The 24,597-nt window shown below is 41.1% G+C and overlaps 2 protein-coding genes across 7 annotated transcripts in view; one reads left to right on the forward strand and one right to left on the reverse strand.

Moving 5' to 3' along the window:
• The window catches only part of LOC143297891 (uncharacterized), a 32,150-nt gene extending 21,139 nt beyond the window's left edge, over positions 1–11,011 (forward strand). For all 4 annotated transcript variants that reach the window (XM_076610422.1, XM_076610423.1, XM_076610424.1 and 1 more), the window contains 10 exons: positions 496–982; positions 1,765–1,881; positions 2,412–2,540; positions 3,129–3,221; positions 4,002–4,149; positions 4,794–4,883; positions 6,002–6,087; positions 7,090–7,158; positions 8,193–8,340; positions 9,057–11,011. In XM_076610422.1, the coding sequence (XP_076466537.1) occupies positions 496–982; positions 1,765–1,881; positions 2,412–2,540; positions 3,129–3,221; positions 4,002–4,149; positions 4,794–4,883; positions 6,002–6,087; positions 7,090–7,158; positions 8,193–8,340; positions 9,057–9,185 (1,496 nt within the window). In that variant the 3' untranslated portion in view covers positions 9,186–11,011. The remainder of the gene's footprint in view (positions 1–495; positions 983–1,764; positions 1,882–2,411; positions 2,541–3,128; positions 3,222–4,001; positions 4,150–4,793; positions 4,884–6,001; positions 6,088–7,089; positions 7,159–8,192; positions 8,341–9,056) is intronic.
• A 1,174-nt stretch (positions 11,012–12,185) lies between these two features.
• Positions 12,186–24,597, reverse strand: part of LOC143297772 (gamma-tubulin complex component 2-like) — a 40,612-nt gene continuing 28,200 nt past the window's right edge. For 2 of the 3 annotated variants that reach the window (XM_076610250.1, XM_076610249.1), the window contains 6 exons: positions 23,365–23,539; positions 20,433–20,576; positions 19,557–19,685; positions 17,656–17,819; positions 16,495–16,598; positions 12,186–15,548 (listed from right to left, as the gene is read on the reverse strand). In XM_076610250.1, the coding sequence (XP_076466365.1) occupies positions 15,463–15,548; positions 16,495–16,598; positions 17,656–17,819; positions 19,557–19,685; positions 20,433–20,576; positions 23,365–23,539 (802 nt within the window). In that variant the 3' untranslated portion in view covers positions 12,186–15,462. The remainder of the gene's footprint in view (positions 15,549–16,494; positions 16,599–17,655; positions 17,820–19,556; positions 19,686–20,432; positions 20,577–23,364; positions 23,540–24,597) is intronic. The other variant, XR_013057309.1, reaches the window with a different exon arrangement.

Below are 24,597 nucleotides of genomic sequence, written 5' to 3' on the forward strand. Positions count from 1 at the left end.
ACAGCTGAATCTTGGTGAAATGAGAATAGTGTGACGTGAGTTTCAAGTGCATTTATAACTTCTTTATGTATTTATTAGTGGTGTCTTTGGTTTTTGTTGAACAAAAGAAACGCAGTTCTTAGAAGTACATGGTCAAATTAAAAATGGTGACCGACATCTTGATCTGTAAGTTCTGTTATATCAGTGTACTTGTCGGCAGCAGTCAAAGGCTGAAGTGGACTTTATCTGAATATTTGTGTGTTGTGTGTGTGTGTGTGTGTGTGTGTGTGTGTGTGTGTTTTCCAAGAGAGAGAGTGAAGATGGGAGGGCATGTATGTGTGTGTATTGTGATGTCTTCAAGTAATTTTTCAGGGTTTTTAAAAATTTTTTATATCTTTGACAAAGCAGTTGATTTAGTTGATAGCACACACACACACGCACGCACACACACAGAGTAACACAGTACTCTCATTCTCCTATCCCTAACCCACAAGCTTCCCCTGGTCATGTTGGCAGATCCACAGAAGAACATGATCGTGATCATCATCGAGACGATGACGGACGAGGCGGGCCTTCGAGAGATGCTGCGCTCCTACAGCAAGACGCTCAAGATCGACAACTTCCTCACCGAGCTCGACACCGAGGACGCCAACGACATCCTCGTCTCTTCCACCCCTCCCATCCTCAACAACACCATACGAACCCTCCCCACCCCCAACCCCACCCCCAGCCCCAGCCTTGGCGGGGAGGTTCCACCCCACCACAACCACCCTTCCCCCTCCCCAGGCAACGTGCCTGACAGTGGGGATGACGGAGAGAGAGGTGGAGAAGGGGAGGAAGGTGAGGGGATGGGTGAGGGGGAGGAGGGAGAGAGTGCCGTGGCCATGGCGGGGGATGCTGACATCTACCATCCTCCCGAGGGTTACGAAGGCTACGAGGAGTACGGTGGGGAGGAGGAGGACGGATGCCCGCCTTACTATGGCTTTGTTGGCCCTGTGGAGAAGTGAGTGATGGGAGAGTTTTGGGGGGTGTGTGGGTGAGAATGGTTTCCCACAAGAGTTATTTTAGGCTATGTGTTTGTGTATGTATCAGTGTGTATGTGTCTGTGTGGTTTGTGTGTGTGTATGTGTGTGTGTGTGTTTAAGGCATATTTGTGGCATATTTGTGCTTTTCTTGATACCATCATTCATATTTGCAATCTGTATTATTGTCTTCGTATATGCATACATTTTTTCCCCCTAGTATGTCAGTTTGTGCTGTTGTATGTTATTATGTACTAATTTATGTATTTTACTTAATGGGAGGTGCTCAGAGCCCACTCACTATATGTATAGTTTGTGCCATATCAGTATTTTATATAGGTAGTAGTATTATTATCATCACAAATTGATTTACTTTAATTCACTGTGTTCTCCAGTTTTTATATACAGCTGCATATTTTGTATTATTTCATGGGCGGTGCTTAGAACCATTATATGGGGAGTTTGTGCCATATAAGTACTATATTATTATCACAGATTTATTTCAGGTCACTGTGCTCCCCAGTAATCCCTTGATGTTTTGCCCAGGTTGCATAGAACCTTTATATAGGGAGTTTGTACAATATAAGTACTATATTATTATCACAGATTTATTTCAATTTGCTGTGCTCCCCAGTTATCCTATGATGTGTTGCCCAGGTTGCATCATTATATGGGGATTTTGTACTGTATGGGTACACTGTACTGTATTATTATCACAAATTTATTTTGATCCCCAACAATAATCCCTTGATGTGTTGCCCAGATTGTTAACCTACCCTCCTGCACCAGCCAAAGGGGGCATCGCCATTACTAACCAGGACTTATTCTGTCTCAACGAGGGTGAATTTCTCAATGACGTCATCCTGGACTTCTACCTCAAGTGAGTTCATTTCTGAACTCTGAATCGTGGTTTGTTTGTTTCGCTTCTTTGCGGCTGTTGCAACAGCTTGTTCTGTTGGTGACGTTCTGCTGGGTTTCTGCTTCTTCATTTCAAAACCTGTTAGAATTTGTTGTACATTTGTTGTTGTTCTTGACATGATGAATGACTAGATCATAGTTGTGGCAGGCTTGCATGTTGTATTCATATTGAGGATATTGAGAAAGTCAGCTTGACATTTTTACTTGTTTTTGACTTATTTCTATATGCTTATATATATATACATATATTTTTTATATGAATAACCTTTGTAAGTGATTTGGATATGGACTGGCAGATTTTCTTGTACAGAGGCAGAATAGTGGTCATTAATTAAATGCCTGGTACACCTTTTGCATTTACATCTATTTTTCATATGTTTGTGTATGTGAATGTGCATGTGTGAGTGAATATGCTTACTTTTAATAAATACATTGTTTTAACATAGAAGCAGGTATGACTTAATGTAACTGCTCTCTGCTTTTCCTTGTTAGGTATATATTTCTGGAGAAACTGACTGAAGAAGATCGACAACGAACACACATCTTCAGTTCTTTTTTCTTCAAGCGACTGACGCAAAAGCAGGCCCGCTCCGCTCAAGATCAGGAAGAGGTGAAGCTGACGTAAGTATTCTGACAATTGCCTGATATTTCTTGGCGTTGTTTATTCGTCTTTGTATGGAATTTAGCTTCTCAGGTCCTTAATTGTTCCACTGTTCTGTTGACATACAGGAAATGTCATAAAACACATGGTGCCAGTGTTGTGTTGTCATACACTGTACGTCCAAATCTCACGCTCTTTCTGTTGCTCTCAGTGCAGCAGAAGTCATCTGCTAGGCAAGAAAAATTTACTCTCTTGAATTTCTGCACAGGATATAAACGCTGTTTGGCTGCTGGAAAAAGAGGGCGATAGTCAGGGATGCACAGGGGAGGTAACCTACTTGGGGAGGTTATCGGCCATGGCTACTTTCGTTTTCTCCACATAGGCAGGTAGTAGTTTGCACAGGACAGGAATCAGACCCCTTCCGGAGTCTGCACTAGTGGGTCACGGTAAGTATGTTACTCAAACGTAATTTTAGGAAGAAAATTTCCTTTTGGGTCTGTTTAGGTCCATGAACATGAATATTTATATGAAAGAAAATATAGGAAAGGCATTTTAAGACATTACACACTGTTAAAATGTTATATGTTGCTGTATATTTTTGAAAACAGGTTACCAGAAAGAAGGCACTCGCGCGTTAGGACGTGGACACGGCAGGTAGACATCTTTAGCAAGGACTTTCTCCTGATTCCCATTAATGAAAAGTAAGTGTGGATTGGTATGGGTTGTGTTATTTGATTGATTTGTCTTGAAATCGGATTATTATCATCAATTTTTGTGAGAATAGTACTTGAGATGTGGTGGAAGAAAGAGTTCAGAAAAGGGGGGTGCGGAGGAAATTGTGGCAGCAGAAGGAACAAGCATGGCAGGTGCTAATGAAAATATTGATTATTTTTTGGTATTGTATTACTTTTTGTCACAACAGATTATTTTCTGTGTGAAATTTGACTGCTCGTCCCAGGAAGAGCATGTCACCAAGGTGCAGCCTCACCCATACATGTTTTTTTTCCCTTTTTTTCTGTCTGCAAATGTATTTATTTTACTGTCAGAATGAGTTTTCATACAGAATTTTGCCAGGGACAACCAGTTTTGTTGCCATGGATGGCACTGCACTGTAGCAAAATGTTCTCCCTGGGGAGTGTAGCCTGAATTTCACGCAGAGAAGTCTGTTGTGACAAAAAATAATACAATACAATACACAATGCAATACAGTACAATACAATGTTGTGACAAAAAATAATACAATACAATACACAATGCAATACAGTACAATACAACATGCAGTGCAGTACAGTACAGTACAGTTTTCAACTACCATGCAGTATAGTACAATGCAATACAATACTATGAAACACAACACACTACAGTACAACACAACACACTACAGTACAACACAACACAACCAACACATGCACTAACTGCCTGGCAGACCAGAGTTTCCGTGTCACCATAGTGATCCATGCTTTTTTTTTCTTTTCTTTCAGTGCCCACTGGTTCCTGGCCATCGTGTGTTTCCCCAGCCTGGCAGCTCAGGAGTACGTCAGCTTCCAGCCCTTGCCGCTCTGTGAGCCTGACGAGCCTGCAGAACAGGCTGCAGAGCCAGAGTCAAAACCCTCTCCTCCCCAGCCAGAGGTCAGTGACACTGTATTTACCATCACTGCTGTATTTTACAGTCTGGCAGGGGATACTTTTTTCATTGCTCCTTATGTATATAGGCAGTCTTCCGAGCGCTCTAGGATTTCCAGAGTAGTGTACACAGATGACAGGCAGCCCAAGATGGTGGGACTCGTAGAAACAAAGTAGAAAAATCAAATCAGCTGCGTTGTCTGCTAGTTGATTGCAATTTGGCATAATTTTTGTCCAATCATTCAAGTAATTGAGATAGTCTTGTGTCCTCTTACAAGACCTGATAACATGCTACAAGCAATTGATTGACACATTAATGAAAAAAAAAAAAAGAAAGAAAGAAAAAACTCAGCCACTTGGTGTGGGGTGGGAGGAGGGGGGGGGGGGGGGCAACTTATTTTGAAAGGAAAAGACAAAGTCAGAATTCAGTTTTTGACCAATTTACTGAAAAATGAATGCAGGAAAAGTTCAAATATTAGCCCACTTGGATGCCTGCTTTGTGTGTGTGTGTGTGCACGTGGGCACACGCATGCATGTTATATATAGAGAGAGAAGAGAGAGAAAGAAAGAATCCCATTAGCAGTGGTGGGCTGAGTGGGAAATACCAGTCACATCATAGTGTATTGTAAAAGTTGTGTGCATGATTGCAGAAGGAAGAGGGGCTGGCAGAGGGGGAAGACAACCCAGACAGTCAGCCTGACACTCCAGCCAGTACCACAACTGGAGCTGCTACTTCCAAGGTAGGCTGAAACAGTGAGATGAGCTGCCAGTCTCGGCAAAGAAAATATGAAGTGGAAAAACAAAAACAAAAAAAAAAAAACAAAAAAAACATAGATATATATTTTGTGGATGTGTGTGCGTGCAAAGATACTGTGTTTATCTGTTTTTGTGTGTGTATGCATTTGTGTGTGTGGGAGTGTGTGTGTGCGTGTTCGTATGTATAGATTTAGATAGATATATGTATATGTATACTTTGAGGTCGAATCAGCGTGCTGGGTTAATGTGAAGATCATGCATCTGCCTTTTTAATTTTTAAACTAATCAGTTTATTAACTTTATTTATTTAAAAAAAAAAAAGAATCAACAGCAGATGTGGTGTAGCATACATGGATCAGTCTACATGCTTGGACACTTCCTTGAAACTGAAACGCTGCTGGAAAAAGAGGGCGCTAGTCAGGGGGGCAAAGGGGAGGTTACCTACTTCCAGGAGGTTATCGGCCGTAGCTACTTTCATTTTCTCCGCATAGGTGGATAGTAATTTGCACAGGACAGGAATGTCAGACCCCTGCCGGAGTCTGCACTAGTGGGTCATGGAAAGTATGTGTAATTAAACGTAATTTTAGGAAGAAAATTTCCTTTTTGGTTCAAATAGTTTTTATTCTAAACAAGTCATGGGACAAATGTTATGCTGTAAAATACGCAGAACAAGAAGAAAATCCTATATTGTGATGGACGGTCTTCCAAATGTCTTACACCTGATAAAGTATGTTTTAACTGTTAACACATGGATGTACATGCCCCTCCCCATCCCCCCCCCTGTTCCCCGCCCCACCCACACACACAACACATATATACATGTCCTCCACACACCCACACCCACACCCTAACCCTCTTCTCACTCCCTCACACACACACACACACACACACACAGAGCAGACACAGTTTGGGGCATTGAAGTGTGTGGTGTTTTTGTAAAGTGCTCAGAGAGGTTTGAAAGCACTATGTAAATGTATTGTTATTGTTGTGAATTGATTTATTGATTATTATTGTGAATTATTTATAGTGAATTGAGCAAGTGTAGAAACAGAGCTGTGCATTGTGTGTGTGTGTGTGTGTGTGTGTGTGTGTGTGTGAGCAGCAGGATGACTGGGTGCTGGGCACAGTGATCCCCAAAGAAGCTGCTCTCCAGTGTCAGCAGGACGACTTCAAAGTGGGACTGAGACAGTAAGTGTCAGTGTCAGAGCTCTGGAGTGTCCCTCACTGGAGTTGAATGTCTTTCACAGTTTGCATGAGGAAATGTTGTGGCTTCCGAGAGATTCTCATTCAGTTTTTCAAGGATAATTTCCTCTCATGTGGCTGGAGTTATAAAAAGTCTTCCATGTTTTTTATGAGGAAATGTTGTGGCATCTTTGGAGGGATTTTCATTGAAGATTCAAGATTTGATTTCCTTTCAACTATTCTGTGGTATGGAGGATTACAAACAATTGAAAGGATAGAGATAAACATGAGAAACAACTTAGTGAACTGTGTCAGATGCAAAGTAAACTGATACATACTCTGTCATTAATGTGACCTTTGTACCACAATATTTTCTCAAATGTATACTCACATTAAGAAATTTTTTAAAAAAAAGATTACTGCTTTGGAACATTATAAAGTATCGATAAAACCATGTCATGTGAAGTGTGGCAGGCATTATTGCCATCAACGTTTATGGATGGGTTTTCTATGTCATTTCCTGAATGTTCATGAATTTGTTCTGTTTTGTTTTATGGGGTGTTCTGTTTTTTTGGTCATGTTTATATGTGATGGTGGTGTTTTTTCACCCCAAGTCTTTAGTATTACATTATGATCAATGTCTGTCAGCATTCTTGGCATGAAAAATGAACACTTGGTGTCATTTTTCTTCTTTGAAATTCCATGACTTGTGTAAAAATTCTGGTCCAGTAGAAACTGAAATATGCCATGTGTATATGTGTAACATTTTATTGGTTTATTCTTATTTGTTTTTGTATTTATTGAAATTTGATAAAGAATCTGGTTGGTTTTGTTTTGATTGTGCTGGACCCATTTTGAAGTTCATGTGAGTGGTTTGAAAATGGACAGAGTACTTGTTTGTAATGTAAATGATGCAGTCTGAACAGCGATGGATGTAAACCTATTTTCTGATTGTGTGTGTGGTGTGTGTGTCTGCGCGCGCGTCTGTGTGTGTGTGTGTGTGTGCAGGCCATGCATCTTGGTGATGGATTCATTGATGGGTCCATCCAGAAACAGCATCATTAAGATTCTGAAGGAGTGAGTAGTCTTTATAACAGTTACCTTCCGGTTGTGTGTGTGTGTGTGTGTGTGTGTGTGTTGTGTCGGACATCCTAGTCAAGTGATAAGACAAGAAAATGGGTTTACTGAAGTTTGTGGTGATGTGTGTGGAGATGATATGTTTGTGATACTTTTGGGGTGACCAGGTGTGGGGATATGTGTGTGACAGTTTAGGGGTGACCAGGTGTGGAGATGGCATGTGTGTGGTGTGTGACACTTTAGGGGTGACCAGGTGTGGAGATGGCATGTGTGTGGTGTGTGACACTTTAGGGGTGACCAGGTGTGGAGGTGGTATGTGTGGTGTGTGACAGTTTAGGGGTGACCAGGTGTGGAGATGGCATGTGTGTGGTGTGACACTTTAGGGGTGACCAGGTGTGGAGATGGCATGTGTGTGGTGTGTGACAGTTTAGGGGTGACCAGGTGTGGAGATGACACGTGTGGTGTGTGACACTTTAGGGGTGACCAGGTGTGGAGATGACACGTGTGGTGTGTGACACTTTAGGGGTGACCAGGTGTGGAGATGGCACATGTGGTGTGTGACAGTTTAGGGGTGACCAGGTGTGGAGATGGCACGTGTGGTGTGTGACACTTTAGGGGTGACCAGGTGTGGAGATGGCATGTGTGGTGTGTGACACTTTAGGGGTGACCAGGTGTGGAGATGGCACGTGTGGTGTGTCACTTTAGGGGTGACCAGGTGTGGAGATGGCATGTGTGTGGTGTGTGACACTTTAGGGGTGACCAGGTGTGGAGATGGCATGTGTGTGGTGTGTGACACTTTAGGGGTGACCAGGTGTGGAGGTGGTATGTGTGGTGTGTGACAGTTTAGGGGTGACCAGGTGTGGAGATGGCATGTGTGTGGTGTGTGACACTTTAGGGGTGACCAGGTGTGGAGATGGCATGTGTGTGGTGTGTGGCACTTTAGGGGTGACCAGGTGTGGAGATGGCATGTGTGTGGTGTGTGACACTTTAGGGGTGACCAGGTGTGGAGATGGCATGTGTGTGGTGGTGTACAGGTACCTGCAGGTGGAGTGGGACCTGAAGAAGGGCACACCCCACGACATGATGACCACCATGCGGGGCGGCTGTCCCCGCGTCCCCCAGCAGAACAACTTCAGTGACTGTGGCATCTACGTGCTGCAGTATGCAGAGTCCTTCTTTGACGTGAGTTCACACAGCTTTCTGGGGTTTTAACTCTTTGAGCTCTGTCTGCAAAATTAATTCCATTAAAATGGTTTTAGCGGTCGTACACAAGCATAGACTGCAAAGAAAGGGAACTCTCTTCTGTAGTATTTCACCATGTGTCCATAATTGATTTGGAGGAAAAAACAGTATATTTTCTGCATTTGTTCAGTGTTGGTGTGGCATTGATGCCTGCCGAGGCAGTAAACTTCCTGGAGTGGAATGGGTTAAGAGTATTTTTATTTGAAACCTGTTACAATGCATCACAATTAGAGATAAAACAGGACAAAAAGAAATCCTGTACAAAGTCAAGTTTCTTTTTTCATATGATTTGTCTCGTTTGTTTCTTGCTGCTTGTGTGTATGTGTTTTATTTACTGTAATTCCTGGCCTAGAAGGCGATGGTGATTTAGTGCATAAGGTGCACCCCCTTGGTTAAGAAAAAAAGTTATTTTGACCATGTATAAGGTGCACACACATCCGATAGCTGCATCTGCTGAAAGTCCTGAAAAGTGAAAGTCCTCCATGTTGATTGCAGAATTTGTTCATGGAAGCGCTTTTAACTTTTTTCCCTTGCATTTTGGTGCATGCAATGTGAAGCTTCATGAAGACGAAAACATAAAACACTTATCACATATATATCCAACTCATTGGTTCATATTTTTAACCCTTTTATTTTTATTTTTCCTCTTTTCCCAGAATCCCATTGCGAACTTTGCCCTGCCGATGAAGCTGGAGGGTTGGTTCCCCAGGCGTCAGGTGGAGAGGAAAAGGGAGGAAATCCATGATCTCATCCTGCACCTGAAGGAACAAGTAGACAGCAGGTGACAGCTGGGGGCTGCCGTCTGATTGGTTCTGCTTCACTGTCAGTCACTGCCCGTCAGGGGGGGTGTGGCCTGCTCACTCTTCTGTCTGTGTGGGCGTTGGCTGGTTGCCTGGGCCAACAGTCCCTGCTCTGATAATGATACTGCACAGAGCTTTCTGGATGATTTGTCATCGCTATTTGGGAGTTCATTCCATCGGACTTTTCATCTTCTCCAACTCCCTCCCCTGGGACACGTGTTGGGCTTTTGTTCTGCCATGGGCTTAGTGAGATTGACATGTGGTGCTGTCAGCGATGTGGAAGTGTTGGTGATCAGATGCCCAGTCTTTGTTCATTATGTGTCTGGCCTGTATCGGGCTATATGTAGGCGGTGTAGTGGTTTGGTACTGGGAGAAAGTGGGGAGAGAGCAGGGTGTTTGTGGGTTATGAAGTGGGAGACAAGAAGTGTGATTGTTACTGATTGTCAGCGTTATTCACTCAAAAACAGTGTCAGTGTTTTATGTTACAGTTGTATAGACAGCGGGAGTTCTGTGGTTTTTGTTTTAGATGAAGAAGCTTTGTGAATAAGGAAAATAAATAAATACTTTAAAAAATCCAACAGGACTTGTTAAGAGTGAAGACAGACATGTGGAATGTTTCACTTGATTTTATAGCAGGGGCAAGAGAAACCTGTGCCAGGAATGGAACCTGAGATCTGATGTCAATCCCTTCTTTCTGGTGGTGCTCGAAGATCCATTCCATCTGTTACTGTTCATAAGGCACAAGCCCCAAGTCACAAAGCTCTTACTTAGCCCTTGTGTACAACCCCCCTTGCCTTTGTTGAGCACATCTGTTTGTGCTTTTTTTTCTTTTGAGTAATGCATTGCTTGCTAGTTTCTCATCAAGGATTAAGATTGTTCACCTTGTTGGAAAGTCATCTGGACTTTCAATAACAAGTATTGAAGACAATTTTGATAGAAATCACCCTCAGTGCATGTAAAAAAGTTCTGTCAAAAAATCGGCCTTAAAAATTTTGTTGCAGAGGCATTCATTCATCCTGTCTGCACAAACGGCATGATGTAATTAAGGAGTAATGAGAGGAATGTCTGCATGTTTAGCTATTATCATGGGATCTTGGTCACGGCACCTGGTGGGTAAAGGGTGGAGATTTTTCTGATCTCCCAGGTCAACAGATGTGCAGATCCACTGGTACCTGAACCATCTTCGTTTGTATACTCATGCAAAAGATGAAGTGCGCATGTTAAAGATCCTGTAATCCATGTCACCGTTAGGTGGGTTATGGAAACAAGAACATACCAGACATTCTTCCCCCCAAAACAGAGTATGACTACCTGTATTGTGGGGGTAGAAACAGTCATACACGTAAAAACCCACTCATGTAGTATACCAGTCAACTTGGGAGTTGCAGCCCATGAACAAAGATGATCACGGGAAAACAGTTCATCAGTCGGGGTGTATTGTGAAACTCATCAGATCGTTCAGTTTTCATTCTCCTTCGCAGTACTTTATTACTGATACTTCACATTGCACCTGTTCCCAGCAAGAGACCAAGCCAAGCTCTTTTCATAGTCATTTGTACAACAGGGGTGTATTGCATGTGCCATCTTAGAAGCATTGAGTTTCCTCATCGTTAAGAATGTTCCCAGCTCCACAAGTTCCATATACTTCGGAACATTTTTAACTCTAAGCAAACTTAGTGCTGCAAAGATTGCCTCATGTAACCTGGCTCAGGCTGCCCGAGTAGATCCGACTGATAGCTGCCCTCACATGTTGATTGTTCCCCCGGTGTCATTCAGACGTGAACACAAATACACAAGTGGTTTTTTTTTTTATTTTTAGGGGGTGTTGGGAGGGTGGGGGGGGGGGGGGTTCTTGTTACAAAATTTTGCCAGGGACAACTCTTGTTGCTGTGACATGAGTTCTTTAACATGCGTGGAGACTGCAGTTTGTCATCTCATCCAAATGATTATCCTGACCATCACTCAAAAGCCCATGGGAGAAAGAAAATTCTGGCTAGTGTAGGATTTGATCCCACTCTGAGATTCTCTTGTTTCCTGGGCAGACAAAACACCACTAAGCCACCACTCCAGATGTATGTTGATATTCACAAACTGGAACCTGTGGCAATGTAAGAACTCCGCAGGGTGGGCAGACTGCACAAACTACGTTTATATTAAATACAAATCCTTTTCACTTCGTTCCAAAGCAGCTTATAATTTTTTTTTGTGAACATCATCTTTTTACATTCATTTTGTTACTTAAAAACTCAAGCCATTGTCATGTACATGAGTGTTTAACACATAGCTGTGACAAGCTGTTGCCACTTGAGAACATAGCATCAGTGTTTTTTGTGTGGAAAAATTGGAACAGTTCAAATGATGCAGTTTCTCCTGTGGGTCTATAATCCATGTTGAACTGGTTATATGAAATTGGAAGAATGTTTCTGATTTGCAACCCACAACATAAAATCAAGAAAGAAAAAGGTCTTTGTATAGATGCTCTATTCAACAGATTTTTAATTAAAAAGTTGTTTTAACAAATGGTCAGTATAAAGTAGTCCTCTGAAGACACAACGGTTATGAAATGGTTACAAAAGGGGAAGGACATTTTGTTGATAATGTTTTCATCATTGTTAGTGATTCAGAATAGTTGTGGAACACCAGCCAGCACTTCCTAAAAATTACAATGTCTACAGTTTAAAATTTCCTTTAATTTTTTTTTCAAGGTGGACTTGGATTTATGTCCATGCAACTTTAATATTTTTTTATGGGCTTTGGGTTAGTTTTTTTTTTTATTAATTTGATTACACTGTGATGATTGTATCTGGGACATTTTAACTTTGCTTTAATTTGTGAAGAATTCCCACACGGTGCCCCAGCCACAGGTGATCAGAACAGTCAGATTTGACAGTGTTTAAGTAGAAAGATGACAAAAGCAGGCCAAGTGGATGGAAAGATGCGTCCGTTCTCTCTCTTGTTTGTCTCTTTCTTTTAACCCTTCTTCAGTTTCTATTACTGAAGGGTGGAAATATTGCTGCTTTTTTTTTTTTTTTTAATTTTTTTTTTAAGTAAAGAATTTTCCAGTCTGTGCCAGTTCCATTGACCCTGGAATGTTTTTTCTTCTTTTTTTTTTTTTTTTGGCTGCCCTATCATGAGTTTTTGTTTCATATTTATATCGCCATGAGTTGGTGTGTGTTGATCATTGCTTTCTGGCTCTGCTGGTGTTTTCGTTTCTTTCCTCCTTCGTCCATTTGTTTTGTACAGATGTGAAACACCGTATACCTCGCGTGGACAAGGAACAAAGTTGTTGGTTGTCAATATTTGGTCTGTGTGGGAATGGGTCTGGTGTTTGTGTTCAGGGGTGGCTGAGTGTAAAGGTAGTATGGATTGCCTGTGTACATATTGCTATCGTGGATGGCTGTGGGTATGTGTGTGGAGAGATGATGTGATGACTATGGTTACTTGAAGCTAACACTGAATGCTGTCAGTCGTGTGTGCTTTACTGATGAAATTATTCAGCGGCATTCACCCCGAGTCGTTGACATTATCTGAAATAAACATTGGAAAATTGTGGATTTCTGGCTCTGTTGTTTACTTCTTTTTTTTTTATGAAAGAAGAAAACACGCATGGTTTTTTAAATCTTTGCAGGTTCAGGCTCCTTTTCAGCGGCTTTGACCCGACAGCAGATACATAGATGTCTTGTATTTACACACATGCAACTGTACAGTGACTTGTGCCTGTCAGGGAATGCATCATGGTTTTAGTTGTCAAATCAGGGGAATCGGGATTCAGACATTTCTTTTCAGGTGTGGGCAGATGAAGGTTGGGGAGGTGACTTGATTGTATGTGTAATATTCCATTATGATGGTAAATGCTCGAAGGTCTGTGAAAATAACTCCACCCATCCCCATACCACTGAAAAAAAAAAAAAACGACTTTTTTATTTATTTTTTTTAAAGGAACACACACTGCAGATACCAAGCGAGATAAGGAACACCAGGATTTGGTGATCCAACTGTCGGGGCAAGAACACACGAGTCCCAGATGGGGATTAACCCCTTTACTTCTGAACCTTGTTGAAACGAGATCAGTGTGGCATGAATATGAGTGCAGTTTGTGTTTGTATCAGTGGAGTAACTGATTTTTTTTATTTGCACAAAAGAAACGAATTCCCAAGAGGAACGAGTTCAAGTAAAGAAAGTGATACTCTGACCTGTAAGCTCTACCTCGGGTGGTGACAGCACTTCACTGACCAGCATTCTTGTCAGCTGCAGTCTATCTAACCAAGTCATGAGGAAATCTTCTGTGTAAAGTACTGTGCAAGACAACTGATTGACTAAAAATATTTTGTGAAAATAAGTTGAAACACTTGGGTGTGAGAAACCACTAAGTTGTAGCTTTTTCGAGAATGAATGTGAACATATTCTGGCTGGGAAGAGTGTGAAAGTGAATATATTTCCAAGTTCTCATGCATGACTGTGTTCAGCAGGTGTACATAATGTGGGGCTTTCTTAACTGAAAAGCAATCTCCAGTCACTGTAAAGTGTCTTTGCCTTCAATGAAAATATGAAATGTTTCTCAATCTATGGATTGGCTGGACAATTTAGTTACTGTTGTCGTCTCTTTGTGAGATTGAAAATAAAAATGTTACTTTGTCTTTTTTTTCTTTCATTTCTGTCAATGTGTGAAAGTTCTACAAAAAGAATATTCAAGTGAACGAAACTTGAGGAATCGAGATTTTCAAAAATCTTATTAATTTTATATCATTTTACTTTTTATCAGACCTTGCCTGCACTCACTTCTGCTTGACTGTACCAGTATAAAGCATATAAAAAAATCTCTAATATTGGAACTGTAGGCAATTTGTTTGTGGTAGATTTATAGCAAGGCAGCAATGTCAAGATTCACACAAAGCACAACACATGAAAATTATATAATTTCATATGGAATAATTAAATGCAATAAATTTTTCCATACATGATTGATTGCAGTTGTAACACCAGTTACTGCACTCTAGTATTCTTGAACATGTCCACATATAGACCACGTCTTCACAAAACCTCAAAGACATAGAAAAGCATTGACAAACTGAAAGTAGAGTATATACACAATTGCATGCAGTCATTCCCATTTTCCCTCATTCCCATTGCATACAGTCATTCACATTTTCCATCATTCCCAAAACTTACCCCCCTCTGGCCCCCCCCAAACCCCCCAAAAACTGTGAAATATAGTGAAGCGAAATGAACTCCCTTTTGAATAGTCTGCATATTCCCAGTGTAATGAGCTAAAAATATTTGTGTTTAAATTACAATCACAGCGTTCTGGGCCCAAATCCCCTCACCTTTACAAAAAAAAACACCCCAAAACACAGCACTTTCCAGCTATTCCCAGCTTTGTTTCTGGACAGTTACAACACAGACTGTCCAGCCTGAATTCTGCAGAATAACCCTCATACCATATCGCCAACAGCACGGCTTGTCCAAATGCTGTATGTTTACAAATCGGCCAGAAACCTTACCTGTGGTGTACAATTTTACGTGTTACAAACAATTTGCCCATCAGGCATCAAAATATAAGCAGAGGCTAACATTGGAACAGCATCACCATACATATTTATGAGCATAAGTAACTCGCACTGGAAGAAGGACTGTTTAACAGGATCACACACACATCTTCACGCATGCACACTTCTCACATACACTTATATGTTGATGACTCATACACACTTCTCACATACACTTGTATGTTGATGAGCATTCAACAACGCTTTCACATCCATAAATATACATGAAATTCAAAACTCCTTGCCTGGCACATGCAGACAGCCACATGTGCGATCACTTGCAGTTCAGGTCACTTTTTACCAACATCATAGATCACAAAACCAACCAGCACTGAGCCTCTGGACCACATCTTTCTTTCTGGCAGTAACGCAAAATCCAAAACAAATACACAACCTTCTCACAACGATGGTAAACTAAAGGCAAATCAGAGAGATTGGAGGAGAGAATGCACTTGACACCTGTGCTGCAAAAGATTCACACCCCAAAGAACAACACATTTGACAGTGAAAAATAACCCCTGGCATTTTTTATGCAAGAGCTGTTCAGATGTTAGTTCAATGACTTATTGGCAAAAAGCCCCAAGTTGTTAGGGCTTGGGTCTTAGTTCGGTGTGCGTTATTCAAAGGGGTACACATCAACTGCTGGCGCTTTGATCTGAAATCTTCCTCTTCACAGTGGTGGGCCAGAGAGCTGCGGACACAGGAAGGGGCGATGGTCACTGGGCGGAGGAAGAGGCGGCGCTTCGATGAGCGACAAGCCCCCGTCGGGCAGCGTCAGGGTGGGGGCGTGGTTTGATCCCACCTGTACAGTCACAACAGAACTAGAAGCACTGTGGTTAAAAAGCTGTGTGGTCAGTCATCATTCGCCTTTGCAACATTAACACCATTTCTGTTGACAGTCAATCCGTAACACCATTTCTGTTAAAAGTCAATGTCCACAGCCACTCAAAAAGTGAGCACCAACCCAATTTTAAAGAGCTGGACCAAGGGTCTAAATGTTTGATCCTGGTTTTGGAGCATGGCAGATTAAGGGCGGAAAGTTTTTCTGATCTTCTGTGTCAACAAATGTACTGAGACCTGGTAGTGCCTTGATCACCTTTTTGCATATGTGCATGCACAAGACAGAATAGACATGTTAATCCTGTAATCCATGTCAGTGTACAGTGAGAAGCACAAACACAAACATACCCAAATGGGAGCATGGCTGCAGGGTAAAAAATGTCACACACGTTCATGTCCACTCATACACAAGAGCACAATAGAGGAAATGTGTAATATACAGACGTACTCTCCCACGCATGGCAACAAACAGCAGCTACAGAAAGCAGGTCCCACTGACATCACAGCACTTACCAGCAGAGCCGAAGTCCCCCACCCATGGCAACAAACAGCAGCTACAGAAAGCGGGTCCCACTGACATCACAGCACTTACCAGCAGAGCCGAAGTCCCCCACCCATGGCAACAAACAGCAGCTACAGAAAGCGGGTCCCACTGACATCACAGCACTTACCAGCAGAGCCGAAGTTCCCCACCCATGGCAACAAACAGCAGCTACAGAAAGCGGGTCCCACTGACATCACAGCACTTACCAGCAGAGCCGAAGTCCCCCACGCATGGCAACAAACAGCAGCTACAGAAAGCAGGTCCCACTGACATCACAGCACCTACCAGCAGAGCCGAAGTCCCCCACCCATGGCAACAAACAGCAGCTACAGAAAGCAGGTCCCACTGACATCATGACACTTACCAGCGGAGCCAAAGTCTTGGGGGGGAGACCCCGAGGCCCCGGCCATCTGTCTCTGGGCTGTCACTGCCTCCAGACGCTCCGTGTAGAAGCCGTTGAAATCCAACCTGACCGTTCAGAGAAGAATGGAATATGTCTTTAAGACAAAGTGTCACAAGGAATAATGGAGGGGAGAAAGGGAGGATCAACAAAAAGTACAAACATGGACTGATTATAATACACAAACAAATACAACACACACAAGTACAAACATGAATTGATTATGATACACAAACAAACAAACAGGAACTTAAGATATCTCTGCATGTACACACACACACGCACACACACTATATATATATGTGTGTGTATGTGTGTGTTTATATATATATATATATCTATATATATACACACACACAAACACACATATATATATATATATATAGAGAGAGAGAGAGAGAGAGAAAGACAGAGACATACAGATGTGTGTATGTATTTGTGTGTTGCTGAAGTCATATACCATTCTGAAAGTAGGAAACTTAATATAATTCCATTTATCGGTGATATGACAAATGACTTCTCCAAAGCACTACTCTACCATTTTCTTTTCTCTCTCTCTAAAATGTACTGCAGTGACAAGCAGCTGCCATGATAGAATCAGGAGTTGAACTTCTGGTCAAGTGTTGACCAGTGATCAGGGTTTGATGCCCCGTTTCGGCATGGTGTTGTGTCCTTGGGAAAGGCACTTCACTCAAGATTTTCCTAACTCCACCCAGCTGCAAATGAGCACCCGAGTAAAGTTGTGGAAGGTTAAAGCGCCAGGAGAGGACTGGGCCCCGCCCTTCCTGTGTCGAGCCCTAGACCACAGTGGATGTGTCAATTCACAGCCCCTGATGGTCGTAAAAAGGCTACAGGACCTCTTCACTGCAGTGACAGTATCACTATCAGTATCAGTAGCTCAAGGAGGCGTCACTGCATTCAGTCAAATCCATATACGCTACACCACATCTGCCAAACAGACGCCTGACCAGCAGCGTAACCCAACACGCTTAGGCCTTGAGAAAAAAAAAACAAAAAAAAAAAAACAACAACAACAAAAAAACAAAACAAATATAATATTAATAACACAAAAAAAAAAAAAAAAAAAAAAAAAAAATCATAGTGACAAAGACAACAGACTGTTACCTGTAGATGATATTGGACAGCTTGTGGTCGTAGTTCTTGCTGCTCATGTCCAGGATCTTGTCCAGGAGGTCCAGAAGCAGGCGGGAGAAGTTGGCGTCAAAGTTGGTGATGGTGCGCTCAAAGTTCTCGCTCGACACCAGCTGGTCCACATGCTCTGACACCACCTGTGTCCCCAGGGAGAGAGAAGTTTTTTTTCTAGAATAAAAAGGTCTTCAGAGAAAGTGGTACACACAGGGTTTAAACAAGGTTAGGTACAGAACTGAGAACTTCTCCCACAGAAGAAAGGGACAGTGGAAAAAAACAAAACAAAAAAAAAAACAAGAGAGGCAAGGCCTTCAAGACTCACTTGTGATACACAAGCTTTTTATGTATTGAGTATAATTTCAAAATGTAATGTTTAAGATGAGAAAGATCAGTTTAAAGCAAATTAAGTCCCCTAATATTAATTACAGAATAATTTCCCTTTTTTACTATCTGCACCAAAACGTTTGCAAAATAAATAAAACTTCCATGCTTAGCAAAAGAAGTTCCTGTTTGAACAAAAAATGATAATAATGACTGCTCTTGTTGTCGAGTCACAATATCAGATCAAAGTGCCAAGTTTAGAGAATACAAGAAATATAAATATAACAGTAAATGCAGTTTGCATATAATTAGGCTTCATTTTTTATTTTTTTGTGCCCATCCCAGAGGTGCAATATTGTTTTAAACAAGATGACTGAATTTTTCCTATTTTTATGCCTAATTTGGTGTCAACTGACAAAGTATTTGCAGAGAAAATGTCAATGTTAAAGTTTACCACGGACACACAGACACACACAGACAACCGAACACCGGGTTAAAGCATAGACTCACTTTGTTTACACAAGTGAGTCAACAAGGGAGGGTGGAGGAAGTGGCTGCCAGAAAAGAGAAAGTTCTCTCACCAACTGTCCCTAAGGACAGAGAACTAGACCCAGTATCACAGAAATCTGGAGGTCTTCGGGAAAAAAATGAGAGAACCATTTTCATGGTGGGGAAAGTCTTGGAAAAATAAAAGAACTATTTGCAGGGCTGGACAAAAAATCTGGAGAAAATAAGAGAACCATTTCTGTTTTTTAAGAGCTGGAAAAGTCTTGGAAAAATATGTTCTCCCCCTCAGGGTCTGCAAACATCTTGAAATTTTAATCAACAAAATCCTTGACCAGTACCATTCAACAAAAAACAATGCATCAAAAAAATAACAAATAAAAAATAATAAAAAATGATGAACATTGAACATTAACACTGGGATATCCGCTGAATATGCAAATGACTCCATGTTTGTAAAGCACTTAGTGCTTGGTCTCTGACCAAAGATTGATGTGCTATCTAGGTATGAATAATAATAATAATATCAATACAGAGGTGCTAACTAAGTGTAAACAACAGGAATAATAACAATAATAGCGTACACTTGTATAGCACACCTTCTCTCTTCGAGCTCAGGGTGCTTTACAAGAAAGAAAAAGTTTTAAATTATATGAACCACTCATGACCACTCTCTTTTTCTCTCTACACTCCACACCCCCCAATTCCTCATACATGCAAAGTGAGTTGGCAGGCAAGGGGCAGTTTTGGGTAAGTAGGAAACAGATTTTTAAGCATGTGTGAGCTGACACCGGAAAAAGGAAGTGACTTGGGGGGAAAAGATAAATAGAATAAAAAGAAACAGGGGTGGGTTGCAAGAGGTGATCATTGCACCACCAGGTTTCCTTAGATTTAACAATGTTCCTCAGTACAGTAAATCACCGTGGAGTCAGGAACATTCTTAAGTCTAAGCAAACTCGGCGCTGCTGAGTTCACTCACACAACCCACCCCAGGTATACAATAACAAAACTGTCAGCAACAACACCAACAACAAAGAAACAAAAACACTAGCCTTGGTGGCAGCGGCCTTTTTCTTCATGTCGTCCTTGGTGGAGGGGTGCTGATTGCCCAGGGCCTGCAGGGAGTTCTCCTTCGTCAGCCGGGACACCTCTGCCTCTACTGTCGTGCTCTGACTCAGCCTCTGCACACAGCGTGGGGGGAAACTTGGTCACTGTGTGTGGTGTGGGTCATGTCAGCGTCAGTGCAACTGAACCTGCTTCTCCCGTTCTTGTTGACTGTATTTAGTTTGCTTCTTGAACTGTGTGTGTGTGTGTGTGTGTGTGTGTGTGTGTGTGTGTGTAGTTTTGTGTATGTGTTGTGTGTTGTATGATACCGCCACTGGAATGCCCTGACTCTGCATGCACACAGCATGGGAAATAGCCAGTCACTGTTCATGATGGTGACCATCAGTATCAGTATGGTTGATGAACTCACTACTTCTGTTTTGCCCAATGTTTTAGTGTACTTCTTGAACTTCTACTGGTTTTGTTGGCATGAATGAAAGAAAAAAGACAAGAAAAAGAGGCAGGTATAAAAACAGAAGAAGTAGATTTGCATGTTGACAACCTGCACAAAGTTACCTGTACAAAGGTAATACCAGCACAAAGGTAATACCTGCACAAACAAAGGTAATACCTGCACAGAGTTGCCTACACAAAGTTACTTGTACAAAGTGACCTACACAAAGATATTCCCAGGACAAAAGTTACCTGCACAAAGTTAATCCCAGGACAAAAGTTAGCTGTATAAAGGTAATCCCAGGACAAAAGTTACCTGCATAGACAAAAGTTACCTGCATAAAGGTTATTCCAAGACAAAAGTTAACCTGCACAAAGGTAATCCCAGGACAAATTTAACCTGCACAAAGATAATACCTGCAGAGAGTTACCTGCACAAAGTTGGAGAAGGTGACGCAGACCATCATCAGCTTGTGGACAATCTTCAGCAGGTCCGGGTTGGTCAGCATGCAGTCTTTCAGACAGGAGTTGAGAAAATCCGTGTGAAACACCAGCACATCATCCACGTTCGACACCTAATAAACACAAATACAGAGTTTGTACAGTCATGGAAGTCCTTGCATATATGATGTGTGTCCATCAGGCATGCAACAGCTAATGTCCAGCAAATGGCTCTCTACACAGATAAAACATTAAAATATCTAACAAGACACATGGGTCAGATTGCTCGGTGCTAAATATAAAACTTTGTTGGACAAGATGGTTCGTACAGTCACAGAAGTCTGGAAAGAGACTTGGGGGAAAAATGACCGAACTGTTTCGAGGGTTGGAAAAGTCTCAGAGAAGTAATTACATCTTGCCCTTCTGGGTCTGGAAAAATCTTGGAATTTTCATCAACAAAGAGCTTAATGCATATAAACAAAAACCTAACAAGCAACCAAAAAGTAAACAAAAAGTGGGAAAAACTGAAAACTGAAACCACGATATCTTGTCATCTCTTTTGTGCAAAATATTGAACTGTATTACTATTTCAAAACATCAGATTTCTCTATGTGAAAATTCCGGCTGTTCTCCTAAGGGGCGAGCACGCTCCACAGCATCGCACCAGTCTTTTCTTTCACCATCTACAAGTGCGTTCATTTGGATGAACTGATAAACTTAAGTCTCCTGTGCTGCTACTTAGCACCCATAAAAAAAACCACCACCCACAGCAACAAAAGGGTTGTTCCAGGAAAAAAAAAATTTGCAGAAAAATTCACCTTCATAGCAAGACAAATACACTTGTAGACAGAAAAAAAAGAAAAAAAGGGGGGTGGGTGATGCTGCACTGTGATGACTCGCTCTTCACGGAGAGAGAAATCTGTTGTGACAAAAGGTATTACAGTACGATACAAAACAATACAACACAGGACAGCTCAAACTTCCTACAGAGAAGTCTGTTGTGATAAAAGGTATCACAGTACAATACAAAACAATACAACACAGAACAGCTCAAACTTCCTACAGAGTAATATGTTGTGACGAAAGGTACTACAGTACATTACAAAACAATACAACACAGTACAGCTCAAACTTCATACAGAGAAATCTGTTGTGACAAAAGGTATTACAGTACAATACAAAACAATACAACACAGGAAAGCTCAAACTTCATACAGAGTAATATGTTGTGATGAAAGGTACTACAGTACATTACAAAACAATACAACACAGGACAGCTCAAACTTCCTACAGAGAAATCTGTTGTGATAAAAGGTATCACAGTACAATACAACACAATACAACACAGAACAGCTCAAACTTCATGAAGAGTAATACGTTGTGATAAAAGGTATCACAGTACAATACAACACAATACAGCTCTAACTTCATACAGAGTAATATAGGTATCACAGTACAATACAAAAAATACAACACAGTACAGCTCAAACTTCACACAGAGAAATCTGTTGTGACAAAAGGTATTACAGTACAATACAAAACAATACAACACACAACAGCTCAAACTTTATACAGAGAAATCTGTTGTGATAAAAGGTATTACAGTACAATACAAAACAATACAACACAGTACAGCTCAAACTTCATACAGAGAAATATGTTGTGACAAAAGGTATTACAGTACAATACAAAACAATACAACACAGTACAGCTCAAACTTCATACCGAGACAAAGGTATCACAGTACAATAAATTACTAAACAATACAATCCAAATTTCACAGCGAGAAATCGGTTGTGACAAAAACTGTTTACAACACGTTACAATGCAATTTATACAATACAACCTGAATTTCACACAGAGAAATCTGTTGTGACAAAACAGTTTTACAATACAATAGAATGCAGCCAGCATTTCACACAATACAATAAAATACAACCTGCATTCCACATGATACAATACAGCCTGAATTTCTCACAATACAATACAATACAGCCCAAATTTTACACAATACAAGAATACAGCCTGAATTTCACACAATGTAATACAGCCTGGATTTTACACAATACAGCCTGGATTTCACACAGTACAGCCTGGATTTCACACAACACAATACAGCCTGAATTTCACACAACACAACACAGCCTGAATTTCACACAATACAGCTTGGATTTCACACAGCACAACCTGGATTTCACAAACACAATACAGCCTGAATTTCACAAACACAATACAGCCTGGATTTCACACAACACAACACAGCCTGAATTTCACACAATACGACCTGAATTTCACACAATGCCATACAATACAGCCTGGATTTCACACAATAAAATACGGCCTGAATTTCACACAATACAGCCTGAATTTCACACAACACACTACAGCTTGAATTTAACAAAATATAACACAGCCTGAATTCCAAACAATATAAAACAATACAATACAGCCTGAATTCCACACAATACAACACAACCTGAATTTCACACAACACACTACAGCTTGAATTTCATACAATACAACACAGCCTGAATTTCACACAATATAACACAACACAGCCTGAATTCCACACAATACAATATTATACAGCCTGAATTCTATACAATATAATACAACACAGCCTGAATTTCACACAATACAATACACTATTATACAGCCTGAATTCCACACAATACAATACAATACAGCCTGAATTTCACACAATATAATACAACACAGCTTGAATTTCACACAATACAATACAGCCTGAATTTCACACTATAATACAATACAGCCTGAATTTCACACAATATAATACAGCGTGAATTTCACACAACACAACACAGCCTGAATTTCAACAAAATATAATACAACACAATACAGCCTGAATTTCACACAATACAATACAGCCTGAATTTCAAACAACGCAGAAGGCTGACTGACGGTGTCCATGTTCTGCTGGAAGAGGTGCCAGTTGGGCTCGATGACCTCGAACATCATGTAGTACTCAAAGTTCTGCACAAAGTTCAGCATGCGCTGACGCAGCGCGAAGGAAGCCGAGTACCACCGCGACTTCTGCATGGAGTACATCTTGGCCACCTTGTTCCCCACCCACACACTGCACACACACACATGCACACAAAGTACCATAAAACTGTACTCAGAGACAGAGAGACATCAAGCACATGCGCGCCTTCCTTAAAATCTTAGCATCAGGAACAAATGATATTGAAAAATCAGGAAAAAGCTGGAAATTTCAAGACTTTCCATGAACACACAAAATGCCTTTTACTTATTTATTTCATTGTATAGTCAACATGACAACAACGACAGTCATTATGGCCACCATGACTGAGGGACATTTCACACTTGCAGAGAGTGCACAAACTGAAGTGTTTCCTTTTCTGTTCGTATCAACACCTTTCATGGTATTTTTCCCTCAAGACTTAGCGGCGCTGATTTTGTTTGTTCTGTTTATTTCACGGTGAGGGTTTCCTCTCCATTTTCTTCATCATCAGTCTCACACATTCACTTGTGACAACTAGAGGTTTTTTCAACTGGGGTTCATATTCTACAGACTTTTGCATTTGTGCACACTTTTCAAATTACAACTTCCCATCTCTCGTAAGGTTAGCCCACCCATGAAAAAAACAGGTGCTCCTTTTATATTTCTTTGTTGTTTTTTTCCCCTTTTCCTGGCCATAACATCTGGAAAGGTCGTTGATTTTTATGTGTTTCTGTGACAAATATGGTTATTCCAGAACGGCAGGCATCTATGCATCAAGATACTGCAGTCAAACAGAGAGATATCATAAAACTGTAGTCACAGACAGAAATATCTGAAACTGTTCTGAGACAAAGACAGACACAGTGCAAAACAAGTGAGAGAGAGACAGACAGACAGACAGACTCAGAGAGCGAGCGAGAGAGACAGAGGCATAAGGGAAAAAGAGATAGGTATTGCAGTGTAGTCTGCATTTCTTCAGCTTCTTCAAAAGAATGACCAGCTTACATTGAATACCATCTCACAAGTTCCTGCTTCATTTTAGATCTGTTACCTTTCTGAAACTAAATTACCTGCATTTACAAAAAACGACAACATAAAACAAAAAATGTTGCATAATTCCAGTGACTATGCAAGAGAACAATACAGATTTACAACTATCTCATGACTTC

The sequence above is a fragment of the Babylonia areolata genome, chromosome 23 (assembly GCF_041734735.1).
Source record: "Babylonia areolata isolate BAREFJ2019XMU chromosome 23, ASM4173473v1, whole genome shotgun sequence".
Lineage (NCBI taxonomy): Eukaryota > Metazoa > Mollusca > Gastropoda > Neogastropoda > Buccinidae > Babylonia > Babylonia areolata.